A 22,384-nucleotide genomic window follows, 5' to 3' on the forward strand; every position below is an offset into this window, starting at 1 on the left:
AGCTGATTTAGCAAAATTCCTCTTATAGGTAAAATATTTGACATCCAGGCCTTATAAACTAGTCATTGGCTGTGGAACAACAAATTAATATTTGATCCAAAAATGCTCCCTTTACTAGTACATGTGGAGGAAAGGTAGTAGCTATTCAGTCAGTCATAAACCACATAAATAACTTTGAACGCCAGTGGTACCTCGGTGTATTAAACATTTAGCTTTAATACTTATTTTCTAAAATTGGCTGAAACAAAGTCAACACTTTTTGCTGGACTGCAAGGGATATTGAGCCTGCTAATTATGTTTAGTCTGTGTTCTTTTAGTTTTCATATTTTAATTCATCCAGACTTTGTAGCCACTTTCCCACAGCCTGTTATTTGTTCTTCTCACAGAGCCAGGCCCTGGCCCACTACAAGGGCACCAAACATGCCAAGAAGCTAAAAGCCCTGGACGCCCCGAAGAGTAAGCTCAAAGGCTCAGTGGTCACCAAGGAAACCGCCAACCAGGAGATGGCCAAGGGCATCAACACCTCACAGGTCCCCAACAACACTGAGAGGAAAGGTTTGTATTTTCCTGCCTATTCCTAACGCAAGACCTTTGTTGCTGTTCTTTATGTAGATGGAGCCCTTCTGTTGGGAATCATCATTAAACCTCCAAGCCTTCCTATTTGGCATTTTTGATTTGCTGCACTCAACTTGTAATCACTTTAGGACCTGGATAGACTCACTGTTGATTATATCAGCCCTGTGTTGCCTGGGTTGGCAATGGGAGGGATGAGGTAGGGCCTAAGTGTGCTTTTTGTGTTATCTAGTGCTGACAGGCAACAACACTTTGTGACAAAACATGTAATGCCCGCTCATTTGCATGAGATGATTCCATTGGTGCAACGTGCTGGGCAACTGGAAATCATTACATGGTAATCTGGCAAAAAAAAAGAAAACATCAAGCTCAGGCACTTTGTTACGTGCACACCAGTATTCCTGCTGTTTACCTTGCAATATATTAACCAAAGCTGAAATGACTTGCACCATAACTTTCCACTGCTGTAATATCCTCTCTGATACATTACAAACAGATGTGAGATGTTTGGGCACTTCTAATGGATGAATCTAGACTGTAATTTCTGGATTACACCTCACTTCCTGGTACAAAGCACCCTGTTGCTTTTTTTGCATCTTCTTCTTCTGGCTTTCTACTTTGCATCTGCCCTTATTCCATTTTTAATTTTAATTTTCTGGTTCACATTATTGTGTGCTGACTCTGTGTATCTTAATATTCATCATGTTGCAGCCAGGTGGCTTTCTAAATCCAGTCATCTTGGCCAGGTGTTTAGAGTCTGGGTCTCTGTGGTATTCGTCTGCTTAAAACATGTTTAAAGATAAACACAAACTAACTGCAACTTTCAGCGCCTGACAGGAACCAGATGTACAATATATTAAATGGTTTTATCTTCTGTGTCCCATATTGGCCCTGTGGAGGATAACGTATTTGGCACCTGAAAGCACTGCCGAGGAGCCCTGCCCTCTCTGTCTTCTGAAGCGTAATATTCCTTAAGCTGCCTATTATTATGTCATAAAATTGGCCCAATGAAAGTCTTCCCCTTCAACTGTAACACTAGAAGTTTTTTAGAGTAATTAGAAACACATTGAGCTATTCTGCTCTGGGATTAATTTCAACCTTAAACCATGTCTTCTTCCAACGTTCCAAAGTATTTAAATTAGGAGCACATTTCTGGAGTGCATTTTGCATTGTGACCTATACATATGTAGAACCTTATACAGCCCTGACGCCTGAAGTTTAAAGCACCCATGTGACATGTTTTGTGGTTTTCCCAAACAGAGTTAGCCTCATCACTGCCTCACACATCTGCATTCTAACTTGCAGTTACTTTGAGATACCCTCAAAAAAGAAGCTTCCTCACTGCCCATCATTTTTAGTTACTTGACAGAGTCTGTGGGTTCTCATGGTATTCTAAGGAGCTTGGAGGGACAGTGACTGAACTTCTATTTATACCAGGTTTTTATGCCTGGGATTCTCCACCATTTGGTTGTAGAACTGAAGCTTCTCAGATGAGAGATGAAGAGTCCAGTTCAGCTTTTTTCCAAGAGCCTTAGATGATTTGACAGAGCGATTTCCTCAACTTTACGTCTCAGCCACAACCCAACACTAATTTGAATCCCTTTCCCACACGTCAGAGGTGAGTTAAAGTTGTAATTTTTAGGGCCAACCACAAATTGTGGAACCTTTTAGCTTTTTTGTTATTATTCGTTGATGTTACATGTTAAAAACAAGAAGAAGAACATTTGATTTAAATTTTGCTTCTCAACCAGGTCACATGAAATTTAAGTTGATACTTTTTTAAACAACATAAACACAAAGAAATACAGATTTGAAGGCCACAATAAGTAATTTCAGAAATAGTATTGAATGAAATCTCTGTAAAATCTATAATGTAAGGATGAATGCAGGATTCTCTTCTTTATCTGGGTCTGATTTGAGTTCAAACTGGAATAAACTCAAGGATTTTGTCAGCCACGTGCTCTACAACCACATTTGTAGACCTTGTAGAAGCTAACTAACACCTAATTTTGTTGGTGCACTCATGGAGAGCAGAGGGAGATCAAAAGGGCACAACAGCTAAAACTGAGCATTTCAGGAAAAGATTACAAATTTAAAAAAAAAAAAGAGATGCAGCAATGTTTTTCCTCACATTGAAACATGCACATATTATAGTAGACTCACAAAAAATGAACCTGTTATTAAGCCACATACGGGCATTTTAAAGAATACTTGAGGTGAAACGTTATATAGCAATGTTTGAAAACTGTGTCAATTCTCAGGAGGAATATCCTGTGAATCTGTTTAGGGTTTGGCCCCATGATAGTCTGCGTAAGCTCCAACCCCCTCGTGGCTTTTGAATTGGATAGGTGGTTAAGAAAATGGATGAGTGGAATATCCAGGGTCCTCAAATAAGCCGGATAACAATTTTCTTCTGTATCCCCTAAAACAGTATCATAAAAGAGCATTAACAAACAGGCAGTTTAATCTTATATATTTCACATGGTGCACATCATGTGTTAGTCTTTAAGTTATATTAAGAGCTTCACACCTGGCTGCAGTCTGTCTCGTACCCCGCAGAGTTACTTAGCTACTATACAAATGTCAAACCATTAACAGAAGCAATTTGCACTCGAGCTTCCCTGAAGCCAACCCACACTGCAGTCTATCGACATTTACCGTAAGAGAGGGGATGTGATGTGATGTAATGCTAAGTCAAGCTATGACTTTGGAGGTCACACATCTGAAGGGACAGTAGTTATTAAATCTTAAATGCATTTCAGAAATTATGGCTAAATTTATAATACTTATATTATGCGCTAAGTAACTTTACTTTGAGCTAAAAATCTAAGTTTCTCGTGTATTTATGTCACAAAAGAGTCGACGCACTCTGACCAACATAGGAAACATGTTATATCTAATATTCCTAAATATTTAATGCACTGAATGTGTTTTTCCCCCCGGCTGCTGCTGAGAATTACATTTTAATTAAATAGTTATTCACTGTTTACTCTTTTCATGTGAACTGTGGGAAGTTCATATTTAGTGGGAGCTTTGAGCATTCAGGACTCAGCAATTAAGCAACTGGATTTGTAAGAAATCAGGTTTTACAGAAGAGTTTTTGTGATTAATAATAATAATGGATTGGAAGTGCTTTACAATACCACTATTCATTCGCTCTCATATTCACACACTGGTGGAGGCAGCTACAGTTGTAGCCACAGCTGCCCTGGGGCAGATTGACAGAAGCGAGGCTGCCATATCGCGCCATCGGCGCCTCTGGCCAACACCAGTAGGCGGTAGGTGAAGTGTCTTGCCCAAGGACACAACGACCAGGACAGAGAGCCCGGGGATCGATCCAGTTACTGATGCGCTTCCCAACCCCCTGAGCCACGGTCAGGGGGTTACCCTGAAGTTACTTAAGAATACACAATAGCAGATATATATGTTTGAAAATAACGTTTACAAAGTTAAGTTGTGAAGCATCTCCCGTCATCTTTTGCTTCCATCGAATTTTTAAATGTCATCTTGAACGAATCCCACATTAGATAATGAATTGCTTGTCATTTTTGTCTCCACTTTTATTTCATAACACAATTTTTCCTCTTGAGCATTTCTGTCAGTCATTCAGGACAAACATGGCAGCGGCGGTTATGCGAGTTATCTGAGTAAAGCAGCAGACAGAAGCACTAAAGCCCCGTTGATGAAATGTCACAATGAAACGTGTCTTCTGAAATGTAATGGTCACTGAGGAAGAATTAAACTGTAAAATAAACAATCTGGAATTTTAAAATAGACACAGCTGGAATCAACATGAAACAATGGACTGAAATAAAACGAGGTTGTCTTTAAACACTGATTAGTTATGTTGTTCTTTTAATTCGACAATAAGATTTAATAGACTGTATCAGTAGACAACTTGTGATTATGGAGCCGTCTTTGGCTCGTGTGATTGTGGAAAAGTTATTATTTATTTATTTTTTGTATTATACACTAGCATCCAAAAGTTTAGACATGCTAGACTGCTGTGCAGTGAGTCCAATCTCTTGACTTTATTTATCATCTCTGTACATGACGCCTCATGTTTATCCAGCTGTAAAAACGTGTAACCTAAATTTTACCAATTGTTTTCATATTTTGTCAATTAAAATGTCCATAGCTACCCACGTTCTATTAGTTTTGATATACCTCAACACTGGTGGATCACATGGATGTATACAAATAAATGGCTGGTCCTGAGTCCCTCTAGCTGTGGATTCCTAATCCACAAAAAGAAAATCCAGGGAGGAAAAACAGAGATTTTAACAGTGTGTTTGGACAGAGTTGTGTGCTAATGCTGCTGACTTACTCTCACGCTTGAACCACAATGAGAAATTAGCAAACAACAGAAAAAAGTAATGTGGTGAGATGTTTCCAGAACAAGCAGAATATTGTTTTTACAGACCTAAAGGTCGATTGCGATGTGCAGCTGAGGAAAACAGAAGAGCTTTACCTTCAACATTAGTAGTTCAGTAGTAAATATCGCATTGCAGAGTAGTCTCATGTGGTTAATGATCTTAATTATTTACACCTATTAGTGATGTTGATAGGCTAATTCATACTTAATAGGCTGTATCACCTTCATTATAAGGCCCAAATAAATTTTGTGGCTCCGACATTTTTTTGGTCAAATTGGCTCCAAAAAACAAACAAAAAAGACTTTTTTTTATTGTAAAGTTGCTTTTTGAAGTAAGAGCAGTTTGATCATTTGTAATATTTATCACGTATGCTTGTTGAAGACCACCTTAGCCACAATAGCCTGTTTCCTTGCTGTGCGTTTGTGTCCATCATTGTCTAACATCATCAAAGTCAGTGTGTTTTTTTTCTGTGAAGTAGAAAATGACCCTGTAGAAAGTCATTTAGAAGTGGCACATCTGTGATTCATTCTTTCTTGAAAATGAAAAGATGACTTCTAATTTACCTCCTCAATCCCAGTGCAGAGCCCTGCTACACAGCATATCAAACCAATATAACTCAATCTGACTGAAATATTTCCAAAGCTACAGTAACTATGAAAGTTAGCTATGCAGTGACGGTGATTGAATATTTTTCTATAAAATCATACAGCCTTTAGTGGAAAAAGCTGATAGATGTGAAGACATTCAGACCTTAAAGGAATACTTCCTCCTGAAAAGCCATCTGGATTGCTTTGATGTCAGTTTTGCAGATATCTCTGTAATGGTCGCCTTCTCTTGAATAAGATTAAACTAAATATCATTTATGTTGCTGTGCTAAAAGTTGCAACAGTAATAAAACCAAACAAAAAGAAAAAAAATAATTTGAAAAGCTGATACAGTTAAGCCACAAAGTTTGCAGATTTCTGAGGTCTTAATCTCTGCAATGAGCCGTTTTCCCCCACCGACCCCAGAGTGAGAACTGCAGTACTATGCAAAAGAAAGTGTGCATGAACAGTCTCATGTTCCCGACACTGAGACACGATGAAAGCATCGATGATGGCTCGCTGACGTGAGTTGTCCTACTAATGTTCGCCAGCTGTACACTTTTTTTGCGCTAGCTGAAAAGAAGTGTGCAGCTGGTAGTCATCAGAAAGTTCTTCAAACTTATATATGTTGTGCTTTGAACATCACAAGGCAAACATCCTTCAGTTGCATTATATTTAAGGGAAGAAAGGGATCTCTAAAAACTGGCCAACCGACACTGAAACAATTTAAAGCGCGAAATAGCGCTGCACGCCAGAGGGAAAAGCACGTTTTCTTGAGATAAAAAAAAAATAAAATAAAAAGGCCAAACAACAAAGGTAGGGCTCAGACATTGACCTCCTCCCACTGCACCTGAACTGAGATACTCATCTGTAATGGATTCTACACAGCTCTGACATTAAACTTACACTCAAGCCTGGGGAAAATTGCAAACACATTATACACAGACAGAGACCTCTGGGACCTTAAACAACAAGCTGTCATAACCACACAGACAAATGGCTATTAATCATTTCAATGCCCTTAAAAAAAGAGAGGGGAGAAAAAAAACAACAACTATATTTCTATACAGCATCTCACGATCATATCTACAGCTTGTGGGGGTGGTGGTTTGTCACAAGTGGCATGGGGTAATGAATATTAATGTACTCAGATGTCAAAAGAATTAATTGTCGAGGCGGGTAAATGCTGCATTATCTGTAAGGCTGAAGTATTTGATGGTATATCAGGGTCACAAAGCTGGCGCTAATGAAATGCCGAGATCGCAGAAGAGTAATGGCCGTGGTGAGAGTCGGTGGAAAAAGGGAGGCAGAGCTCGGTGCACGTTTGCAGAGTGGGCTTTCAATTAGATTGTTTTGCTCTGTTAACTACAAGTGGAAAAATATATGATTTCCATTATAATTTCAGTACAACAGATCCATGGTGGAAACAATGTAATCTGATTGCTCATTTGTGTTTGGTAGAAATACATCTGATTGCAAGTGTTCTGTAATGAGAGCTCTGCAGTTGGGTGAATATTTGATTAATGCCGAGAGTTTTTTACTGTTTTGTTTTGTTTGCGAATACAATATGAAACTTTTGAAGCTGGTTAAACTTGTCGACTTATACACCGGGTTATTTTTTACAGCACCTGTTCTTCATGTTCCTGCCTGTCGACCACAAACTTTAAATAGCAGGAAAATGAGGAGTCAGAGCTGAAAATCTTCACCCTGCAAGAATTTTCCAAAAAAGGTCCATTTTCAGTTTTCTCCCTCCTTGATATTTCTCTCCTCTGCCCCTATTTCTCGGGATTCCTCTGACCCAGAAATTGATCTCACTGCTCATCTCAAAGGATATCTCAAATCCAAAAATGCATCTCAAGGAGAGAGGAGGCGTGCTGAAGGAGCTATGAGCGTGGATGCATAAAAGACATCACGCACAGCTGGAATATACAAATAATAGTGGGAGGAGGACTCCACGAACAACCTCTGCATTTGTATTCATAAGCTGTTTTTGCCATTAACATCATTTACTGCAACAATCACACTTTCCTCCTTTCACCTTTGGTGCGCGTGTGGGTGGGTGTTAAAACAAAAATCTGTGATATCCGTCACATTCTGCCATGTTGTGGATTTAATTAAAAATAAGCTGCAGTAGGCTTAACAATACAACAGGTAATGCAGCTGTGGTCCACATCACATTTAATTGACACTGATTTAAACTGACGACACTGCAATAAACTCCTCTGCTTCTCAGGTGGGCGGGACCAAAAGTGTCAGTGTTTCTGATTGGCCAACATGGTAAGGGACTTCATCCCTGCCTGCTGGTTTTGCGTGAAGTTCAGTTGTGTCATGTGAATTAAGATTTTAGCAGTAAGTAAAAGTAACTAACCCCTTCTACATACAGATGAGGACAAAATAATTAGCCTCCCTATGAAATTTAAAAATTTTTTTTTGTTGTTTTTTTACAGAGCAAGTGATTTTTAACACAACATTTCTAAAAACACTAGTCTTCTTTAAAAACATAAATTATATCTGTGTGCACACAATGACAGAATTAGAAAAGAAAAACAAAACGCAACATAATCAGTATTATTAACTTTTTTTTTTTACTGATCGACACAGCAAACCACAGCTGTGATTTAACTGTATATAAACTTCAGGAAGGGTTTGAGCTGTCACTTGAAATAAATCAGTTTAAAAATAGGAAAAAAATGTTAATGCTTACAAAGCAGGAGACACAAAGTTATCACAGCGTTTCCAGTTGTTAAGAAGTAAGAAGTATCGTCAATAAATTCAAAGAGAGCCACGCTGTACAGAACAAACCTGGCAGAGGAAGGATGTGAAAAATTTCAAAGATTCTGGAAAGAAAACTAGTGAGAGATGTGTCTAAAGACCCCAGAACAACTGCCAAGACACTAGTGAATGACACAGCCAAGGCAGGGATTGTCATCTTAAAAAAGGAGAATAAGTAGAACCCTGGACCAAGGAAAACTGCACATTTGCAGAAGAGACACCTTCAAGCTATACTAAAGTTTGCTAAGAACAACCTGGAGAAAGGTTATGCAAAATGCATAATGATTATGCATAATGTAAGCCGGTCTTTGGGTGGACAAAACAAGAGCTCTTTGGCCACAGAGACACTGCCAATGTTTGGAGAAAGAAGGGAGAGAAATACAACCCAGAGAACACTTTCGCCTCAGGGAAGCACGGTGGGGGGAATATTACCCTGCAGGGAGGCTTCAGTGCCTCTGTAACACGGTAATCTCATGACGGTGGACAAAATCCTAAAGAAAGTCGGAAGTAAATATTCTGAAAGAAAACCTCAAGCAGTCAGTGACCCAAACTGGCTTTGGGTTGTTGTTCTGGTGTCCAACACAACAGCGACCCAAAACATTGTTGACTGACCTGCACAAAGTCCTGACTTTAATCCTTATGAAAGTCTTTGAGTTGAACCGAGGACAAAGAACCATGATATGAAACCATCCGATGTGGAGGAGCTCAGAGATTTGCCAAAGAAGAATGGGCCAGGATTGTTCCGGAGACGTGTGTGAGACGACTGCAGGCTGTTATCCAGCAAAGAAAATAATTCTGTCATCAATCTGTACGCACTAAACCCTGAGAGCATCGGGTTCCTTCATCCTTCAGCATGTAAGAAAATATTATTTTTAAACACAGTGCAATAATTCAACTGCTAATTTCAAATTAGGTCAGGTTAACTAATGTTTAGATCTTTCTAAAAACTCTAAATATTACACTGAATTACTGTGAAATTGCAAAAGCATGTTTGTATATTTAGTGATTATAATTCATTGGTTTAGCTAAATGTATTTGCAGTTTAGGGATAACATTTTCCAGGCTTTTTGAAAGCCTCTCTAATAACCAGAGCAAGCAAACACCACTTAAAAAAATACATTTCAAAGAACATCAGCCTATCGTTTACGGGTCTGCTTCAAAGTGTGTACTTACATTTATAGCATCTAAATTCTTTACATCATAATGTTACTGTACCTGCGTGCTCTATGAGAAGAATGTGCAACTGGACACTGTAAGATAGCAGATTAGCCAGATGACTCAGCTGCTGCCTGTCAAGTGTGTTTGTGCGCGTCTTTACACCAGCACCAGAGAGAGCAGTGGTAAAGCGAGAAAGGCAACGTGGGAGAGAGAGAGAGAGAGAAATGCCCATAGCACAGCCCGCCATCTCTCAGTTCCAGTCCAGTGCCTGAGGAAATGTACCCTGATATTAGCTATTAAAGAGCAGATTGTCAGGGGAGCCATGCCAGCACTGACAGCAGCTGTACAATGGGGCAGGCTGCAGGGAGGCAGGAGGCTAGCTCCACCGCCCTTCCACCCCACCCTGCTCTAGCCTTTGTGTATCCATGTACACGCGCAAGCTCGAAAAAAGCCTCTAACAGACGTCAGAGGCAGCAGCATACCTGATGAGCGTGTGACCAGATTGGCTCCATACCTGCGCAGCGCTGCAAACGTTCTCATTTGTGAGGTTTCTGCACGCCAACGTGTAACCACAGGAACATTCCAATAGAAATTAGATACGGATCATTTGCTTTAGAATGAAACTGGAAAGAGATGAATTCAAATCAATAACGCCTGCTGTGTTTAAGTGTCTGAGATAATCCAGCTTTTTTCCCCTTCGACAAAAACAACAACAAAAAAAAGATGACTGCAAGCACTGACGCACACTTATTTGTAAATGCAAATTTGTCATCTTATCAGTCTTCTGTGCTGGAAATATTCAGCCTTGCTCACTTACTCACTTTGAATACTGACAAGAGGGGAGGAAAAAAATCATGGATGTCAAATGAAATTTGACAGAACTCAAGGGCCATGAGGGATTTATGTCCTTTAAATTGTGACAGCATATAATAAGGCCCAATCATTTTAATTAAAGAGCTTAATCCAGCTTCATTGAGGAAGGTAATCAGATCTCTGGGGAGTCTTGTGACTGCCCGAAAGCTTAAACAGGGCGGAAAGTTTTCCGAGCCACGTTTCTCCTCTATCGCCACAGGAAATGTCAGGGGAGTCGGGAGAGGTTGGGGTACAAACAGAGGAAAGAAAAGAGGCTGTGTTCTGTCTCGAAGGGTCACGGCTTCTTTCCCCATCTGCCTTTCGCTCAATTCTCTTTATCATTGTTGCCTTCACCACTCTCAGCCTCTCAGATTCTCCCTCTTTAATTGTGTCCTTTACTCGATTGCTCCCTTTTAATGTTATCTCTTTCCTCTCACCTTCACACGCCCCTCTTTCTACCACCGTCTGTCATTCGTCCTCCTTCTTTCGCACACTTTGTCTCCCATTGTTTTGGTCTCACAGGTTGCTTACTTTTCTCATTTCACTTTTTATTTCACTTATTTTTCTCTCGCTCCAACTCAATCTTTCTGTGTCTTCAGCCCTTTTGTTTCTTCTCCCCTTCTTTTACCTGGCCCTCAATATTTATCTCTCTCTTTCTCTCCCACATACCCTGCCCGGCTCGCCCTTACCAACTTTAGATTGATCACAGTCATTACCTCCATTAATGAGATGGGATTGAGTTCTTAACTGGGCCTTGCACAGCCAGTTAGGTCACACTGACTGGGGATATGGATTACAAGAGGCTTCCCGGAGAGCAGGGCGTCCTAGGCCAGCCAAAGTACACTTTAATCACCTGGTCCTCGAACAGCAAATGGCTCTTTAATGACACCGTGGTAGATGAGTTCACCCCAACACAAGGGCAAATACATGCATGACTTAACATGGGATGGGCTCACCAACCAGCTTCTATAGGAAGCAGATGAAGAAGAACCTCACAGATTTCCTTTGCATTTTTATCAAACGTTAATGGTTAAATATATCCACGAGCTATAATTCACACAGCTAAGTAAAATTTAATGTATCGATGGATTTGATTAAGTAGGCTTAGCATAAAGACTGGAAGCAGGTGGAAACTTCTATCATCTGTGCAAATTAAAAAATATGCCAACAACATCTTTGAAGCTCACTAGAAATGAGCCAACCCAAAGCTTTCAATCCTAAATGAGATATTATGTTTCCCCAGGTATGGCCACTCGAGTATATTGGTGTATGTTTTAGCAGTGTTTTCATTTTCTATGGAGAAAATAACATTGTATGTGATTTATGTACTTGAAAACACATCGCTCTTATTTTGAAAGCTCAGTTGCTGCTAAGTAGATAGCGCTGGCCAATAATATCTTGTGTTACTCTACCAATTGTTGTGGTAGCATTAACCTGGGGCTGCACTCCAGAGCCGCTGTTCCTAAATGAAGCTTGCATGTAGTAAAGTGTAGTCTCTCTAAGTGGAGGTCCATACCAGCCAGAACCTGCACCAGGTGGAAAACCACTGACTGAGTTACACATTGCTGCAGAGCAGAACCAGGACTATAACAATTCACAATGCTGGAATTGAAGTTCATCTGCAGGATTAAACACTCACTTGAGAAGCAAGCAATACTGACCTTTCACACAAAGCACTTGGCAAGTAAAATATTTGCTGAGGAGAAGCTTGTGAAGAGAAACACAAACAAAATACATCTGTGGAAATCGCTGAACATCAGCATCCTCACCTCATGAGGAAGTTTTGGCTTTACTTTTTCTCCTACATCTGAACAACACCCTAGTGGTTCTTTAATGTGGTCTTTACTGATGTTAGCAAGCTGACACTCACCATTCACTACCTCATAATACTGGAACTCTATAAAGGAGCGCTTTATCTCGTGGAAGCTAATTATTTCCCTCTGCTTGAAGCCGCTGTTTTAAACTATACCAAACAGATCTGTCTCTTTGCCAACTTCACAAAGAGAACTGGTTGATGTCTCTCTGAGGTATCAAAACACAAGGATGTTGCCAAAATGTTGAAGTTTTGTTCAACAAAAGCACCCTGCAAAGCTGTTCATTAGCCTGTCAGTTTTCTGACTGATACAGACATTTATTCTCCTACGATGATGTTACTTCTGATACACGAAGGACAGAAAATCCCCAGTATAGACCCGAGTATCTCAGATTCTGGTGGTGCAGCTCTCTAATTGTGAGAACCCCTGCCAAAATCAGTTAAATGATAACTCACAGGCATAGAATTGCTGGCTCGCAAGAATACTAAAACCTTTACGTGAACTTGTTTTGAAACTGCACTCAGACTGCTCACCACGCCACTGAAAATCTGCCCAGAGAAGCAGGTGTGATGACAGACTTTTGGTAGCTGGTGAACGCAGCGAGGCTGCCCGAGTTAATCGCTGTGATTTCAGGTTGTTTTGACGCTTGGCATACCCAAGCGGACTGGGAGAAAGTGGTGGGTAATTGCAGGGGGCAAAGAGGTCGCTTTTCTGCTCTGCTTGTGGCATAAACATTACTTATCTGGACTGGGAGGGTCAGCCATATCATAAATAGTTAACTAATTAATTATTGTTCTTGTAGTAATGGCTTGATGGGATGCGATGTAAAGCCACATTCATGCTGAAAATTGCTGTTAAACCAGTTGAAGTTCCTCGTGTTTAATTTAGCAGCAGATGCCCTTACTCACACTACTCCAAAGGGATTGTTTTGTCTCCTCCCAAGATCGACTTTTTCTTCTTTGACAAATTAATTACTTCTTTGGGTATGGTAATTGACTGTGCTGTGATTGACAGGACTGGGTAGATTTTCTCGCCCTTGTATAAAGTCTGCTTCACTGAAAATAGGATATACACACAGCTAATTGGTGAAGTTATTTCCCCCTATCAAGTTGAGTTTAAATTTTTAAGTAAATGTTTAAGTCATGTTTATAACTGCAGAACCTGGAAATTATAGTCTTTTAATACCAGATGTTCTTCCTTAAATCACTCTGCAGGCATCCAAAGCATCTACTGACATAACAGAAGAGTTTAGATATCCTCACGTGCACACTGTGCCATGCTCAAAAATGTGAAGTTAGTATAGTCGGCAAGCAATAGACTCTAACCAGGGTATCTATTGAGATCTGAGAGGACAGATCAGATAAAAGAACTGCAGCAACACAAGTGATTAAACTGCTGAAAATCAGCAGCTTAAGTCAGTATCACTTTATAATAGCTATAATTAATCAATGGCACTTTTATCATTTAAACTTTATTCATGAAAAAATTGTATATTAATTTATAAGTATTGGTTGTATAAGACTCTTATCTGATGTCTAAAGATCTTAAATATGTTTAAAATACGATGTACACATGTTTAACAAACATGTGGGGACAGCACGGTGGTTAGCATTGCTGCTAACGATGAAAGAAGGTTGTGGGTTTGAATCCACCTTTTGGCTGTGGCCTCTCGTTGTGAAGTTTGCATATTCTTCCCATGCATGTGTGGGTTCTCTCTGGGCTTCCTCCAACAGTTAGTGGGGTCGGATTATAAATTACCTGTAGGTGTGAATGGTTGTCTGTCTCCATGTGCTGGCCCTACGATAGTCTGGTAACCTATCCTGAGTGTGCCCCATGGTAACTAGGATAGGCTCCACTGGAACTGGATAAATGGAGGAGAATGGATAGATGGATAACTGTTCAACAAATATTTGAAGGGTAATAACAAAGTTGGAACAGGACGATCTTCATGTGTTTTAATGTTTTGTTATTTTGATACAAAGGCATCTGCTGTGATGCTAACATCTCTGATGAAGTCTCACAAGTGTCAGCTTTCTTTTTGTAGATATAGAAAATCGATATGTAATCATAAATGATCAGAATTATAATATTTCTGGCTGTCTGAGGCTAAATTTCTCCAATTCAAATCGAATCGTGGATTATATCGAATCGGGACCTTGTGAATCGGAATCAAATCGATTCTAGAAATCAGTGACGACACCCAGCCCTATGTGCCAGTGATACAAACCACATGATTGTGCACCTGGAAACTGATTCATGTTGAGTTTAACTTTCACTCGTTGCTTTCTTTCCGTTTACTAACTGGTTGGCTGGTTTTTAACTACTCATATGATGTCGTGATAATGGTCTCAGAATTCCGTGACACAGAACTTTGACTAAACACTCGACTAACAGTATTATTTGATGCCCATGCAGTGAGAACAGGCTCGAATGTAATTCTTATTCTTTCTTAACAGCTCTGATCAAAGACATACTACAAAATGAAATTCATAAAATAATTTGATTATACAAAATTAAATAGAAATAAAAAAAGTAAAATTCTTATAATTTAATTGTTAATGCTGTGATGGATTGGGTGTACCAATGATAGCAGCTCAACCCGTCACCCATCCTCCTGCAACCCTGAATTGGATTAGAGGTTCACAGAAATTAATGGATAGATATTTGTTAACAGCAAAAGCTGCTAGCGATGCGCATCTAAATGATGTTCTGCGTGGCTTTTTGGAAAACACTGTTTTAAAAATGAGTGACTGCTTTGAATTTTGCGGGGTGTTATTTATACGCGAAGGAGTCTGAAGAGTGTGAGATTGATAAGCAGATTGGTTCTGAGTTGTCAGCGGCTCGGTTAGACTGCCGGGGTAAAGAATAAATCCAGTCTCAGGCAAAGCTTTTAGTTTTAGTGTCAATCTGTCAGTCACGAGCTGATCAAAACCAAAGAATGAGATCAAAGGTCTGAGCAGCTGTAATGAGTTTCAAACAGTGTACGGCTTCAGAGCAGACGCCCGAGAAAAAATAGCTTCAATGTGTTCTCATCTCACGGCGTCAAATACCGCCCCGGCATGTGACTGAAGATTGCCCTGTCATTTGTTGGTTCTCTTTAGGCGCTGAAAGCTGCTTGGCTGTGTGTGGTTCAGGTTGAAATGTGATCTTTTATGACATTAAATCTGCTCAGTGGAAAAATAACATGTTTACCCACGGTGCACTGTTGTGCAGGAACAATGCTAAGAAGACGCAAGCAGCTTTTACAGAATGGCAGGATTTGGCACCATGGAAACAAGAACGCGCCAATAGTTTTCGTAGGATACTGAAATGGCATGGAAGTTGAACACCAGCAGAAAATGGCTGACTGGGATGCTACACTAAGCATTTTTCCTTGTAAAATAGGAAAGATGATTTCTAAAGCTCTGAATCCAGACGTATAAAATTAACTTTCCTACTTTTTTTTCCCCTTTCTTCAGCAAGATCAACAACAATCATATAAATTCTAAAATCCCCTATTTTGCTCTAAATCCCCTCATTTTGTTCATTTTTCTGTAAAATTAGGAGGAAATGCAACACAGCATTGTAAAATTAGAGGCTTTTCTCTGCACAGTGTTTAGTTGGTGTGCAAAAACCCTGTTAGTAAGGTAATGCTGTCAGGTGCTTCAGGATTGAGCGGATTCTCAGATGCTTTCCTGCAAAAGTGTTCCAGGCATGTTCAAGGAGAAGAAGAAAAGCCTTCAGGCAGCAAACACCCCAAGGACTACACATCCCAGCAAGAGCTGAGAGATGTGGCTCAGGGGAAGGAAATATTGGCCACTTTGCTTTGCTGGCTGCCACTTTGGACAACTGTGAAAATGTGGAGAAAAGTGGTTGGATGAAGCATTTATTTAAAAAAAAAAAATATCACAATTTTAAAAATAGATGTTCCTTGTGGCTGTGGAGAAGTAGATTCATGGAGTGGTCTGTGGTTTTGTTGGTGGTTCAGAGAAGACAGACATGCTGCATGAATACAGTCAATGCCAGGAAAATTAGTGCGGTTTCCAATCAATACTTTAATGGACAAAAGTGTACTGTCTAAAATTTACAGTTAGAAACCATTCAGCACTCACTAATTATACGCAGTATTCACCTGATGCAATCATTTTAGATGTAAAGCATATAAAGCTCTGTTGCTGGAGGTCTGCTGCTTTCAACTCTGATATATTTTGTAACCTTTGGCTTGAGCGATCTCAGTCACAATGTACGTTCGGAGAGTTTTGTGGCGCCAACTGGCGACATCTCCACTGGGATAAATAAGAACCATATATAATGGCCCACAAAAATAGCATGACATAATTCACTATTGATTTGCTCTCCTGGCTGGCTGATCTTCATTTTGTGACACTGGAGTGCGGGGAACTGTGAGGCATTGGCATCGATCAGACGGAGCCGCCAAGGCAAAATTTCATTTTCGCAGATGTGGCAGCAGTCTTCTGTATTCCATACTGTGACACGTGATGTTGTTTTAGGAGTCAAATATATTGATCTGCTGCTGTGTTTGTTCCTAAAAATATCAGACATGTCTTTCAGCAGCCTCTTTGTACACGTTAATGTGATCTCTCATACAAATAGCAGATTAGAGGTGCGACTGCTTGCATAGTTTGTTTCATATTTATGTGCCTGATCTGGCATGTAATCAGTAATCGCCTGAACAACTCATCTTGGAGCAATTTTAACACCTTAGATAGAAATCAGATCTTCTTGCCTTTGGTCTAGAAAGTCATGTGTGTTCTTTTGAGTCTGATTGTACGGCTTGAATCAGTTTTTGTGCCGATGAAGTAAACATTTTATTTTAAACTTTAATACTTTCTTTCTTTTGCTTTAGTCTTCATTTTATACTTAAGTTTTTCCATGTTCAGAAGAATGTGGTATATTTACAGTGTTGGGCTGTACTAATATATAGCAATAAAATTTATATTCCTGGTTACTGAGCTTAGAGATAAAGACAATGTTGGATAACACCTCCCACCCACTCCATGACATGTTGGTCAGTCACAGGAGCTCGTTCAGTGAGAGACTGAGATTACCGAAAAGCACCACTGAACGACACAGGAAATCATTCCTGCCTGTGGCCATCTCCCTGTACAACGCATCCACTTAACACACTGTTTGCTGCTATAACTACACATGTTTCTTTTCCAAATATTTATTTATAAGTGACTTATGTATGTATGTATGTATATATATGTATATATTGTACTATTCTTAGTTAGCGTATTGTCTGTCTTGTCTTAATGTTGGTTTAAAATGGAGCGCTGTAACAAAAAATAATTTCCCCCAGGGATCAATAAAGTATTCTGATTCTGATTCTGATTCTGATAGAGACTGTGGTGGAGGTGTGGTCCCTGGCTCAGCTGCAGGGGAGGGGTGGTACAGAGACCTTAAGCGGGCGGTGCCGGGAAGGCAGGTGAGGCCACAGGTGGTGACGATCTGCTTAATAAGACGTCTCTTTTCTTATAGTGAAGCCGGAGACTGGAGCAGGAGATGTGTGTGCCGAGACAAGCTGCGAACAGAGAGGCTCAACCTGTGAAAGTGCTATTAAAAACCCATAATCGTAACAGTGTGTTGGGTCCGTCTTTACAGAGACTAAGCTAAAAACAACCAGAAATGCTGACTGTGTAAATCAGAGACATCAAACTTAGTCCTTCAGAGCTCAATTCACTCCTTTGAAAATTTTTAATCTAGTCTGTATATAACTTTTAATGTTTTGGTCCCCCTAATTGTAAGCACACCCTGTATATGAAAAATGGATATCAGTTCCACATGTAAAGAGTGAAATCATTTGGCAGCAGTGGATAACTACTGTGTTTGCAAAAAGAATGATCATAAAGAAGTCTACGGCTCCTTTGATCTGTAACCTCAGTAAACACTTGATCGTCTTTTGTTCTCGTTGATTCTTCATCATGTAAACATGATAATGACGTTGCTCATCGACAGGCAAATCTTCTGATTAGCAAAGCAGCACCTCTCCTCAGTCGGATCCTCTCCGTACTCCTGATGCCTTGTTTTAACAAGCTAAGATAGCAATAGCAAAAAAACATCAGCTCAAAGTTTCAAAAATGTAACAGAGCAAAACAGTGTGCGACAGCATGGTTGCCAAATCCATCTTTTATATGCAGTCTGTTGTTGTAGACATCAGCAATATTTACCACAAAAGGCAGGAAAAAGGGAAAGGTGATTTCAAGAGGTTCCTAGACGCTTGTCCAAAAATTCGGGTTATTACCTCAAAATAGTGTTAGGGTTGGTCTGAAAGTTTCTCACTCCAAATGCTAAGAAAGTAACACAAAATCCACAAAAAAATAAATAAAATTTGCAATAATCCCACATTTTGACCAAAAAAAAGAAAAGAGAGAAACAAGAACAAATGTTTAGTGTTGGAAATAAGCTTCGATTGAGAAACAATATTCAGTCCTGAAAGAGTGATGTATTTGCTATGACACATCTCTGTTTTGCAGGAACACAATCTGAGCCATCATATTGATGTTCGAGGTTTTGAAAAAACTGACTACAGCACAATATGAGATTCAGCTCAGATAAAGCGATGGAGCAAAAGGCAGTTTAAATTTTATGAGCAGTCTATTTTAGTGGCAGAAGGCTGCATGGTACATATAATCTATGTAATCAAAGGTCTTTTTTTTTTTAAATAAAATGTACCACACAGAGTTGTCATGTTCAGGCCTGTGAAACAAACTGTGTAAAACTTTCAGACACACATGCAAGAACAAAATGAAAAGATTCTCTGGTTTGCTTTACACCTGGATGGATGGATGCATTTGGTTTAATAAATGACCCAGGAGTCATATCCAGGCTGGTGTGTTGTGAGTTGGCTGTATGGTAGCCAACTTGTATAATTGTAATGAGAACGCATTATCATTATTTTGCTTGACTGAATGATATAATGGCTAAACAACTTTAGGACTTCAATTGCGTTTACTCTTTCGATAAAGTTAAAGCAAGTCAACAAATGTCTGTGCCTTCATGTGATTCTTATTTCCCACTGTGGCCTTTAGTGAAACTGAGGTTGACACCCTTGTAAACTGTTACACATTCCCTCAGCTATGAAGTTCACATCTTGTCACTTTCATTCATCAGTTAAAATCTCTTTTTGTTTTATCCTTCAGGGCACTATTTGTGTTATCATGTCAGAGTCTCCAGTGAGTGTGATGGTGTTTTTCTGAGAGAAACACTAGAACAAGTGACAAGAGCAAGTCTGATGGCTGCCATTTGAAACTCTTGCACTTGCGTTCTGTGTGTTACTGGATGGTGATGCACATGCATCAGCTTGCACAAGTGTTTGGAAGTGCACGTTTCCATTCTGTTTCATGACAGATGTCTCGAAACCGAGCAGGGTTTATGTTGCCAAAGTCATGTTGCCACGTTTATCTGCAGTATATGTTTAAGGCTGTTGTGACTGTGGAGCTGTTGCTTTCGGTGCAGTTTGTTTCTCCAAGTTTTAGCAACAAAACATGTTGTATTTGTAGCTTCTCAACCGCTCCGTATGTGCTGATTTTGCAAAATGACGTCTGTCTGCTCCCAAACAACGAACATGTCTGGATGGAAAAGCTTTTGGATGTTTGTTTTTCAAGGATCCGCTTGTATATAGTTTGTACCGTTCAGCTTTGTTTATATAATTAATAGAAAAAATAACCTGATCTGAATCCAGCCATCATAAGCCATCATTTCCAAATCTCGGCTTTCATGAATTGAATATACTTTGAGGTTTTAGAACTAAAAGCTGGCATGCCCCAAAAACAGACCATGTTGGAGTCTTGAGCTGGCAAAGCAGGAGCAAGTAGGGGGAAGAAGCTGGAGTAACTGGTGGAGAGTGGACGGGCACATGAACGGTGTTGTTTTGGTGTGAGACTGGAGCAGGCAGTGAGCTGTGAAGAAGGACGGAGCCAAGTTACAACTAAGAAAATCTTTATAAAAGGGCCAGGAGTTGCTACCACACCGGTGATGCAAACAGTTTGGCAGGAAGTGAGTGAAAGGAATATAAACACTGCAGCTTGATGAGTACTTGATTGAAGCCATGTGCGGCAGTCCTGGTGCCGGTGGAAGAAAGCCACACCCAGGGCTGCACACAAACACTGACCTACCTTCTCAGATTGTGCATCCTTGATTCCTTTCCTCACCTCATCTCCATGTGTGTTAGTCCCTCTCATCAAAGACTCAGTAGTGGAAGAGATGCAAGGAGAGAGGAGTCGAGCTTTAGCACGTTTAACAAAACGAACTGTGCTAGCTTCAGAGACATCATTTTAAAGTGATTCAGGTGAATCTATTAAATATGACGTGCGGCTCATCTACACCATCTACCACTGCGAGTAGCACTGTTCATGTCTGAATATAATTAGGCCTGCCATGAATGAAATTCACAGCGTGGCTAATTGTGACAAGAAGATTGAGCTGTGATAAATTCATGTTCTTAATTTATAAAACACACATATGGCCTCGACACACAAACAGTGAAGGGCAGACAGTTTGATTACACAGCTGATCATCTTAAATACCTGAAACAGCTCATGAATACATATCTGCAGAGTCCCCTTCTCACCGTGGTTTTTAGATGCAGCTTTTTCCATTTGCAATATGATACAGATGCCTTGCCTTCAAGTATCAGTCAATACTAGTGCTGAACTAGTTCCAGTTTAATGAGTTATGAAATATTGTTAGGAGTTAGGAGATACTCTAACAATGTATCCCTAGTTTGTGTATATTGTGCAAAGGGTGTTATCCTTAAGGATGGCACACTGAGACTGATTTCTGGCTGGACACGGCACGCAATAGGATAGAGAAAAGAAACAAAGCTCATGAACATAGAAAAAGAGAAGAGAGAGAGACAGAGGCAAAAAAAGTAGGGCAGCACTGCAGGCATGGGCTGCATAGCAGTGTACAGCAGTACCTCTTTTACTTTAGATCAATATTTCATGTTATGTTCTTTAATAAAGCAAACAAATAAAAATAGAAATGATCCTGTGAAGTCTCAATAAAAACACATTAAGCCACCTGTTGGGTGAACACCACATGAATAAAACATTTCTGTCCGTGAATGATGGATGGAGCAATATGATTCAAACCAAAGACATTTCTTTGTGTGATTTATTTCTCCCTACAGATGGCCTCCCTGGAACAGCGCCCCTAGCGCTTTCCCCCGTGCTCAGAACAGCACAACCCCTGGCATCCTTGGCGACCCCTACCACGCCGTCGCCAGCACCTGTGGCCTCGCTGACAGTGCCGAGCAGCACGGCGGCCGCAGCCCCAGAGACTACCTCAGCTGCTGGGGGAGACGAGGGGCACTCGAAGCTAGATTCCCCGTCAGAACCCGACCTCCCGGAGCCCGATGCCGAACCCGAAGCGGAGACAGACGCAGAAACGGAGGAGGAGAAAGCTCGCCGTCTTCTCTACTGCTCCCTCTGCAAAGTGGCAGTCAACTCCGCGTCACAGCTGGAGGCTCACAATAGCGGTGAGAGACGTGTGCCAAGATTTGCCGCAAACGTGGAGAGTTTGAGTGGATGACAGACCTTTTTTTTCTCCCCCAAACTTGAAACAAAACAACAAAAGTAAGGTTGGCTCTGCTGTACGAATGAGGTGTTTACCTGCTGGTTGTGTTTTTCTCAGTGAACACGGACTCTGCATGATTGTTTCATTCCATGTTGTGAAATTTCCATGACAGCATCTGTGTTGAAATAATTTTTTCAGTGAGTCAGTGCTTTTTGTGGGGAAGGTTGTTATCTGCTGGGTTCCTTCAGTGTTCAAGCGTTTGTTTGTCGTTATTGTAGAGTTATCTCCGCTGTCTTCAGCAATCATTCCGGGGCTTGAAAAAACACAATTCTTCAATTATCCTTCTGTAGTTTCCATAGGAACCTTTTATCAAACTTTAATCAGGTATTGTGAGACATCCTTGCTTTTGAAAACAAAGCAGTCATTGTTTCAAACAAATTTCTCATACTGCATTCACACACAAACACACAGACACAACACAGGGAAATGACAGTACACTGTCATCTTTGCTTTCAGTCTGAGGTTGTTCCTCTGCTTCTGCCTGCGATATCTTTGTTTTAAACATTGACTTTTTCATTAAAGTTTCAACAACATAAAACAGTCAAATAAAGATTTCTAAACAGTTTCTCCACCATGAAAACACCGAACACTTACTGAAATACTCATCGGGCAGCTGGATTTCACAAGTGACCACAAAGCTCTACACGAATTCACACAAATCAAGCTTCTTCATTAC

The 22,384-nt window shown here is 40.2% G+C and overlaps 1 protein-coding gene across 1 annotated transcript in view; it reads left to right on the forward strand.

The window, feature by feature from the left end:
• The window catches only part of znf385d (zinc finger protein 385D), a 95,534-nt gene that overhangs the window by 58,325 nt on the left and 14,825 nt on the right, over window positions 1–22,384 (forward strand). Inside the window, exons 4-5 of the mRNA XM_085365904.1 lie at window positions 387–555; window positions 21,263–21,610. Coding sequence (XP_085222030.1) covers window positions 387–555; window positions 21,263–21,610 — 517 coding nt within the window. The remainder of the gene's footprint in view (window positions 1–386; window positions 556–21,262; window positions 21,611–22,384) is intronic.

This window comes from Diplotaxodon limnothrissa, linkage group LG11, assembly GCF_057381915.1.
Source record: "Diplotaxodon limnothrissa isolate DT_005_m linkage group LG11, D_limnothrissa_male_GT1.1, whole genome shotgun sequence".
Classification (NCBI taxonomy): domain Eukaryota; kingdom Metazoa; phylum Chordata; class Actinopteri; order Cichliformes; family Cichlidae; genus Diplotaxodon; species Diplotaxodon limnothrissa.